Source organism: Siniperca chuatsi, linkage group LG6 (genome assembly GCF_020085105.1).
Source record: "Siniperca chuatsi isolate FFG_IHB_CAS linkage group LG6, ASM2008510v1, whole genome shotgun sequence".
NCBI lineage: Eukaryota > Metazoa > Chordata > Actinopteri > Centrarchiformes > Sinipercidae > Siniperca > Siniperca chuatsi.
Genome location: NC_058047.1, coordinates 2,018,100 through 2,027,162, shown reverse-complemented (window position 1 = coordinate 2,027,162; position 9,063 = coordinate 2,018,100). Strand labels below are relative to the sequence as shown.

Sequence of the window (9,063 nt, the reverse complement as noted above, 5' to 3'; positions counted from 1 at the left end):
TTGACTTCTCGGGTTTCAGGGTCTTTCTCGACCTGTCGAGGGACGCCAGCGCCACATAAATCACACTTTCCTTTATGAAGCCCGCGCTCTCTGAAGTCCGGCCCAGCGCCCAACACACACACACACACACACACGCACACGCACGAGAGAGAGAGAGAGAGAGAGAGAGAGAGAGACCACTCCCGAATGAAAAGGTATTTCCAATGCAGAAGCGATTTCTGCAGGTTGGATGCTTTAATCTCCGCAGCCTGTAACTTCTCATTTGTCTTCCAATCCAGAGCACGTTTCTGTTCACGAGGAGTAATTATCATCACTCCCATTTAAAACTGAAGCAGTGAGGTGCATCATGTGAAAATGTAGAGGAGTTCAGTTTGCACAATTTCTAATCGCAAAATGTTGCTTTTCTACTTAATATTTCATTTAAAAAGGTTGGTTGGTTTTATTTTATCAAGACAAAAAAACCCCTAGAGGGACAGAGGTGGAAGAAGAACTCAGATGCTTTATTTAAGTAAAAGTAGAAATACCATAATTACAAGTTAAATCTAAAATTTTACTTAAGAGTACAGAACTGCACTTGCAGTATCAAAGTAAGCTAAATGGCCTCTTTCTTACTGTTCTGTAGCCTTTTTACACTTTTTATTATTGATGCATAAACATGGAAGCAGCATTAGAGAATAAAGAGAAACGGAGTCCTGAAAAGCTTATTTTCTCAAAACAAGGTGAAGAAACTGCCTGCAGAATATTTTTTTATTTAAGTCAATTTGTTTCAAATTGATGTGACTTTCAGAATAAGGCAGGCTGCTGCACACCTATTATGAAAAAATGAAAATTGATTTTAGAACTTTTTTTTAAAACGACTTGATTCGATTTATTACTGAATATGCATCAGTACATAAATGCATCATATTTTAGAAGAATCTGAAAGTAAGTTGCCAAATAAATGGAGTAAAAAGTAAAATATGTCCCTTTGAAATGTGGATAAAAGCATAAAGCAGGAAAAATACAAGTAACTCAGAATTGAACTTGAGTAAATGAACTTCGTTACATTCCAGCAGCGTATTTTGTTTTTATGGTGATGATCACAACGAGTGGAAATGATGTAATTCAGTCCTTTATTGGACTGTCTTTATAATTTGGTTAAATTTGAGCTGAAATCTGCTCCTCAGACTTCAAACGTTGACCTTGGAGGTTCTGCAGGGACAGACAGGACGGTGGTCACTCTCCCTCTCCGAGCTTCTACCTCCCCAACTAATTAAAAAAGCCGCTTTTACGGCCTCTCCTTCAGACGGCCAGATGTGACCGGAGAGCTGTAAAATCTGAAAGCGGTTTACAGAAACACTTACTGCACTTTAAAAACGACTTGCAAAAGCGATGAGAGTCCCAGAGTGGTCCCCGTGTAAATTCCTTCCAGGAGCCCAGGCTTCAGTCCTGCGGATAACTCGTCATCTTAAAGCTAAAATGATAAGCACGAGGACACAATACACAATATGCTCCTTTTAAGTTTATTTTAGTAAAATATACTGTAGTATACTAAATATCACCTTTTTAAAAAAATTGCCCCATTAAAACAACTTCTTATACGCATCAGTCATTTGCCTTACAGTCATTTAACATACAGACTACAGAGTATACAGACTTTGGTCCGGCCCACATATGTGAAGTTTAATATCAGATTGTCATGTATTATTTTCGACACATTGTTCCACGTGCAGCGAGACAAAGTCAACTCCAAGTCTGCGTGCATACATTAACAGATATCATCTTACCATTCAGGAGGCTCCTCGGCTGCACTGACGAGACGAGGACTCGCTCTGTGAAACGCGAGCCCAGCGCCAGCTACCACGTTCATCTCCAACACACAGGACAGGAGGGCTCACGTTTGGAAGAGAGACGGATTCCCGCTTCGCTCCGTCTGCATGGCTTTCCAGGAAGTAAACAGGAGCCATCTTTCATTGTTGCCACAAAGAGACAACAATCAAAAACAGTCATCTTTTGAATTCAACTTTTGCTCAGCGAGATAATTCACATGATGGAAAACCACATGTTTGAGCTTTTTTTTTTTTTTTTTTGGAAGCACACACACACACACACACATTAAAAAAGCGGCCGCCTGAGGATAATGGCTGCGAGATAAGTCTTCTGATTTACTCTGCAGCAGAATATGACTCTCTGATCCTGCAGGTACTGACGCACCGAGGGCTGGGTGTCGTTTCAAATGTTTCAATACTAATATCAAAACAATACTTTTCAGATACCAAACCTTTCTGCAAAAGTCTTTCTTCATTTAACAAAAGAAGCCGAAGTTCTCGAATGTTAAATGTTGTGTACATACAAGCAGCCGTACAAGAACTAAATGAAGTACAGGTTGAAATCAGGAACTATCTGATCAAAAAGTGAGAAAACATGATTAGGAATGTGACCAGATATTCGACTGCAACTTTCAGTACTCGACAGTTTTTGACACTCAGTGCTACAGACCAACCCTGTCTGCTAAAAATATGATTATATACGACCAATAATCTGCAACAGCAAATAGCTTTTACAGCCCAGGTTACATCTTTTATCAACATAATGAAGAAAATGTTTTTAATGAACAAATCTGCAACGTCGCAAACAGGGACGCAACCTTTCTCCCCCAGATACCGATCCAGTACCAAAGCTCTCTTTTTCAGTGGAGTTACTCTTTAACATTTTTATGGTTTGGTTTAGGCAACTCAAAGCACTTTAAGGTTTACGACTGAGGTTAAATATTGAGAAAGTCAAAAGGTGACATGAGACAGGACGTGCTTTTCAATATTTAATAACCAAAAGCACAATCTTTCCCAAACCATAACCAAAGTGTTTCTGATGTTCCTGGTTTGTACGCCCACCATTCACCCCGACCACCTCAGTGCGACATCGGGGGCCGTACCACAACACTGGAAAAACTGTTGCCAGTAATTACGCTTCCTCCAAAACACTTAGCAGTTTAGGAACGGAATTTGTAGGAGACAGGAGTTGTTGCACCAACTCATTTTGGTTGGTACCAAAAAAAAATGCTGATGTTCGATACCCAGCCCTGGACGTTACAGCATCTCTGCAAAGCAAAGACATTTCATCTGGGTGACAGTTTTAGTGGAAAACATTAGTGTTTTAGATTAATCCCTACAGTGAGGAACGTGTCTTAATGTCCAGTGGCTCTCCTTTCTGAGCATCAGGAGGCAACAATTTCACTCTGAACACAGCTTTCCAGTGTTTTACAGTCTTGTTCAGTCTTTGGTGGTTCAATCATCGGGTGGTGCTCTTGCTGGCCGTCACCTCCCCTCTCCTCCCTCACAGTCTCTTCCTCTGTGGGTCTACAGTCTTTGGTTGATTGCACTGTTTCCTCCTGAGTCTCCACCGAACCGTTTCCACGTGTCCCGTGTCTCTGCGTCTCCTTCTGCCTCTCCAGCTCCTCCTCAGTGGCCTGAAGCTGCAGCTGCTGCATCAGCTCCTCCAGCTTGTGGGCTTTACGCAGCTCGTTCTGCTGGATGATGGTGCAGAGGTGCTCCGTCAGCTGCTCCTTCACCTCCGTCTTCTTGTGCAGGTCCAGCTTGGCTGTCACGTACTCCGCCTCCGCCTTCTCATAACGCTTTCTGAGAAAGTATGTGAGGAAACATTGAGAGAAAATGCAAACGGAAACTCAATAACAGGACTGCACAGCTTCTCTTGTATCCTCTGCATGGTACAGAACGTCTCACCTTTAGATACGATGAATAACTGTAATTCTGTGACAGCAGGAGTGTTTCACTTCATTTAGAATAACTGCTGCAACAAATCCAAGTACTCCCGGCTGCATTCCTTGTGTTGATAATATCCACTATGACCAAATAAGCTGAGCGCACATCATGCAACATATTTCTCTTTTAACACCTGCTTTTTGTCAAAACGTAACCACACGAGTATAAATTCTGCTTCTTCAGGAGAGAAATAATCCAGCAAATTTATTTAGGATTTAAGATAAGAAGACTACACGGCTGACTGGTATTAAGTCCACAACCTTAGGAAGAATACTGGACAAAGCCACCGAGGAACAGGGCTGGGTCTAGCGCTGAAATGATCAGTCAAATAACCGATTAGCCTATTAACAGAAAATGTATCATTAACAATGATAATCAATTAATTGTTTTAATCATTCATCAAGTAAAAATGGTAAATATTCTCTGGTTCCAGCTCCTGAAATCTGAGGATTTTCTGCGTTTTTTAAATGTATTTTATATCCTTTTTAAATATAATATATCTGAGTTTTGGACTGTTGGTAATAAAAAGACGTTACCATTGGTTCCGAGAACTTGCGGCGGGCACTAATTAATTCATTAATTAAAAAAAGAATCAGCAGATTAATTGATAATGGACTAATCGTTAGTTGCAGCCCTAGTTGGGTGAACACTGATACTTCTTTGGTGCTGACTGAAATGTGTCTGCAGCTACGCTAAGCAAAGTATCGACAACTGTCAAATACTGAAAGTTAGCAGCCAATGCCTGATCAAAATCAGAATCTTGTCAATATTTGATCAAATAACATTTAATATTCTTTTGCTAAATGTAAAACATGTTTTTGGTAGAAAAACATCCATATATTTCTCAAAAAAAAAGGGCATAGTTTTGTTATCTGTATTAAAAAGGCGGTATTGGCACTGAATATTTTCAAACCCAGTTTTCCCTCCCGAGGACAGACAGTCCTCTCACAATGTCTGAATGCAGAAACATTGTTTTAATTGTGAAGAACAGAACATCACATGCTGTTTGGAAACACTGTGGTAACTAAACAGATGATGTCAAACATTTCCAAAAGTTGCATTTCACCTCAGGGTTTTATGTTGTACCTCAGAGAAATCTCAACAATTGATTATATCAACATAATCATAACAGAGAACCCAGTGTGATGAGTGTGTGAAGGTCAGGTCCTCTTCCCGTTATACAAACATCTGTAATGAAGAGCGTTCATGACATGGAGCTAATCTTTCTACACAAGAGGCTGCACAGACAAATCACAGCTACAAGCACAAGCTCAGACGCAGCTTTACTGATCAATGTTGGTAAAAAAACACGATAAAACCCATTTACAGTCTTTAAACTTTCTGTGGCTGCTGTGAAAGTTTAATACTGCACTGATTAAAAACTGTTGAAAAAGAAAAACTTGTATTGTGATTCAAGATGTAGCAAATTATAAAAATGTATATATAAAGTTATATTTAGCTAATTTTTCAGGGTTTTGAGTTATAATCCTGCTTCATTAGCCTCTGTATGTTGAACATCTGAGCAGGACTGTCTGCTGAAACTGGTTCAAAGTGTTGAGAACACATGTGGCGTGCGAGTGGAAAAGTGGAAAAGGGCTCCATGAGTACTGGAAACGAGCTGCAGGGGGCAGTGAGAGCTTTACAGTGGATGTACAGTTCTTTACCTGGCTCACTTTTTGTTTTGTTACAAATAAAGTGCTCACAGTGCTGTTTACTGCAAGACTGTGATCGAACGTAAAGTATTTTATTTAAAGATTATATGAAATCCTGATATCTTAGTGACCCTTAATTTACATATGTTGCAGTGTGATTGATGTCCCAGCAGTCATCCAATTCATCTGTCCACATGTCAAAGTGTCTTTGAGGAAAACCAAAGGCCAAGTCAGCACTTTACATGAGTGGCATTGTGTAGTGTACATTGTCCTGATTAGGGAGAAACTCCTTTTACCTGCTAATGGAGTCTCTGGGAGGGATGTTCAAACTCCAAGACCAAACCAACTCATTTTTGAACCTCAGGTATTTCAACGTATGTTGATGTTAACTCAGTTAGCAGAGCTGTTGCTTCCTCAATCAGAGTTTGAGAGTTAAATTCCCACTGTGGCAGGTTAACTCTTTTTACTTACAGCTACTTAAGGCCCCTGTACATGTTACTTTGGGCTGTCCCAGGAAGAGTTCACAATTGTGAGAGAAACGTGGGGAGATCTTTGGTTGTCAGTCCAAAACGGTGGCCCTATATCTCACTTTGAGACACGTCCACCAACAGCTGATCAGGAGCTTTGTTGCCCAAAGACAGCCTGCGTCAAAACTGTGAAAATAATTCTCACAAAGTGTCCAACAGCTACAAACCAGCCAATCAGAATACAACATGAAATGATGCAAAATACACTGGCCGATGCTACACTGAGGGCCAGTTTCTTTTTTTAATCCAGCACTATGGCTACATTTTCAAACATGAGAGCAGTGCAGCTTAATGACGGGAGTTGATGACGTGTCTCTGCTTGCATATTTTTGTTCTATTTACATTGTAGTGCTACACTTCCCCGGGCATCTGCCCCACAATGTGACCTCTCGCCAATCTGATATGGTAAAGTCTGATAAAGATTTAATTAGAAAAGGTTACGTAATGTTTCGTTAGACATGCCATGAACCTGCAAGATTGCCATTATCACACAGTGTGTAGGGGAGCTTATTACATACTGAGCTGCCTGTTCATTAATTCACTGTAACACTACAGGAGTTCAGTAGCAGCCAGGGGACACAGGTGCTTGGGATTTGTCTGAGTGGATCCCTCATTGATTGAACTTGTACAGAACTGTGCACTTTTTGTAACTTCTTATGTCCTCGTGTTGTCTCTCTACCTGGCAGCGGAGTAGTCCCAGCTGGCTTGTTCGATCTTGCCTCTCAGGATGCCGATATCATTGGACACCATGTCATCGAGGGCCTGGAGCTCCTTCTGGATTCTCTTCAGCTTCACAGCCTCTGCCTGAGTCTGTTTGGACCTGGGGACATTTACAAACTTTAAAAAAAAAAGTACATTTCATCTCATGGCCTCAACTGTGTTCTTACTTTATTCATTATGGCGATTATTCCCATCTGTCATGTACCAAGACAGCCATACTTACTTCTCAGCGATAGTTTTCGTCAGCAGAGCTTTCTTGCGTATATTTCTCGCTTCGATTAACTTTTGCTCTTGCTGCAGTTGCTCCAGACGCGTCTTTTCCCGTCTGTGATCAAACACAAAGATAACTTTACACACAAAAATTTAAAAATTCAAAAGACAAAAAAAAAAAACCACACCATGAAAGAGTTTGGGGTCTGACACCATCCTTCAGATTTACTTCCAAAGAGACAAATATCTACTTGATTAAAAGCTCATTGCATCATATCATAACTCATAACATTCACTGTACATAGGCAAAGTGAAACTGAAATGTTAGGTCTGTGGTGCAACACATGCTTATCTCAACATATACTCTACATAAAAAAGGTTCAAGCATCAATAGAATACCAATAATATCTGTACATGTTAGCATTTCAGAATATCACAAAACTTTGGGCTCAGCAAATAATAGTCACCTAAAATTAATTTGGATTTAAAAATCAATCCCTGCGTTAGTATCAGCCTCCCGGTCACTCGTGTGATTTGCTGTGTAAGTAACATCAGGTATTTTTGTGATCTGACAGACAGTCTGCCCAAAATGATAAAGTGTTTGTCCAGTGAAGAAGAACAGATCAGCACCGTCTGTGAAAACAGTGGACGTTTTACAACAAATGAAACCTCAACAGTGAGTACAATATTAAAAAAAACATACTAACAGTTCCACCTCTTGTTTCTCCAGCTCTTTGACGGCCGGGGTCTCCTCCTCTGGAGCCGGCTGATGGTTTCCAGTCGGCTTCACCTCGCTGGGTTTCTGCTGCACCTCCTGTTTGACGGTCGGAGGTTCTGTTGATGCTGTGGGCTGATGCTCGGGCTCTTCCTTCGGCGGCGGTTTGGTGAGTTGTTGCTCCGAGGGGAGGCTAGGAGACGCGGCTCCGGCGTTTTTCTGAGCGGCTAGCTGAAGGGCCCTCTCCCGCTGTAACTGTTGCCGGCTCCGGTTGGCTGGAGCCGGTTTCCGACCACGGGCTGCCGCTGCGGGCATCGCTGAGTCTGAAAATACACGTGGTCATGATTACTGCCATCATTCATCAGCCTAAATCTAAAGTTTGATCAAATAAAATAAAAAGTCAGCCACTGTGGAAGCCAAAGGGAGTCAGATGCTAACTTATACGGCTAACATTAGCAGTGAGAAGTGTTACCTTTCTGCTGCATCTTCCGTAGCTCCTCGTCAGAAAAACCGGCCCAGCCGCTCATTTTACAACTTCACACCTAAAACACCCCAAACAAGACAGCAAAAATGATGCATATAGAAAATGCTCTGATTACTGACCTAAAATAATCATTCTAAAGTTTCAAAATACAGACAAACTTATGAAGCTCTAATAGCCACCGCCATCTTTGTTTATTACTGCCACGTCAAGGACCCCAAAAAGACCCGTGAAGTTGAAGTTGCAGATATCGCCTGAATAAAAAAACAAATACTAACGTGAAATCTAAATAAGAGAATACAAATTTTCCGTCTCTTATCACCATAGATATTTTTTATTACAAGTTAAAAAAAATTGACTTCTTTATGCATCTTTGCAAATAAATATGAAGTTGCAGGTAATAATACAGAAGGCATGTTGATAAGCTACATATCCGCTCCATAAATCTCTTGTGAAAGTTTCCATGAACTAAATGATTAGGTTTTCCTGTGCCCATTGTGGTTTTATGGTTTAGATATAGATTCCGATTATGGTTTCATGGTATTTGATCAGATAAACAACATAACAACATTTTCAAGATAAATGGTCCATTGCTCATAATAAGACATTTGTTCACAGCACACACTCATGCCTGATTACAAAAACACTTCTGATCATTTCCAAAAAAACATTGGTTGATGCTAAAAAATATTAAAATCATTCAGGGTGTTAATTTAATTTTCCACTCAATTTCCACTAATTTCATCCACTGCCTCGTCCAGATCTTTTCTTGCAGAGCGACTGCCTGTGTGTCGGTGGGGGGTCAGAGGTCAATTAAAGAGCTGCTTCATGTGAAAGCAGCATCAAATTTAAGTTGCTGTACAGCAAAGTGGAGAGCTTGACACACCCTGTTGTCAGAGTGTGGCCTATTTAATTTGGTCCCTATTAGTTAACAAGCCGGTTATTGTGATACAGATATTAAAATAAACTACAATTAACTAGAGAATCAATTCAGCAGCCA

General features: G+C 40.6%; 1 protein-coding gene across 1 annotated transcript; it reads right to left on the bottom strand.

The window, feature by feature from the left end:
• Window positions 1-1,481: 1,481 nt before the first annotated feature.
• Window positions 1,482-8,294, bottom strand: gorab (golgin, rab6-interacting). The gene is made up of 6 exons (XM_044200914.1): window positions 8,221-8,294; window positions 8,055-8,124; window positions 7,575-7,905; window positions 6,881-6,982; window positions 6,617-6,757; window positions 1,482-3,614 (listed from the first exon to the last, which is right to left on the bottom strand). The coding sequence occupies exons 2-6, from the start codon at window positions 8,107-8,109 to the stop codon at window positions 3,194-3,196; spliced, it is 1,050 nt and encodes a 349-aa protein (XP_044056849.1). The 5' UTR covers window positions 8,110-8,124; window positions 8,221-8,294; the 3' UTR covers window positions 1,482-3,193.
• Between the last annotated feature and the right edge of the window lie 769 nt (window positions 8,295-9,063).

Bases quoted from the DNA above. Each gene is read 5' to 3' on its own strand.
- gorab (XM_044200914.1), bottom strand. From the start codon at position 8,109: ATGAGCGGCTGGGCCGGTTTTTCTGACGAGGAGCTACGGAAGATGCAG. The intron at 6,758-6,880 runs GTAAGTATGGCT...AAATGTCCCCAG, and splicing joins ACGAAAACTATCGCTGAGAA to GTCCAAACAGACTCAGGCAG. The intron at 3,615-6,616 runs GTAGAGAGACAA...ATACTTTCTCAG, and splicing joins TGGGACTACTCCGCTGCCAG to AAAGCGTTATGAGAAGGCGG.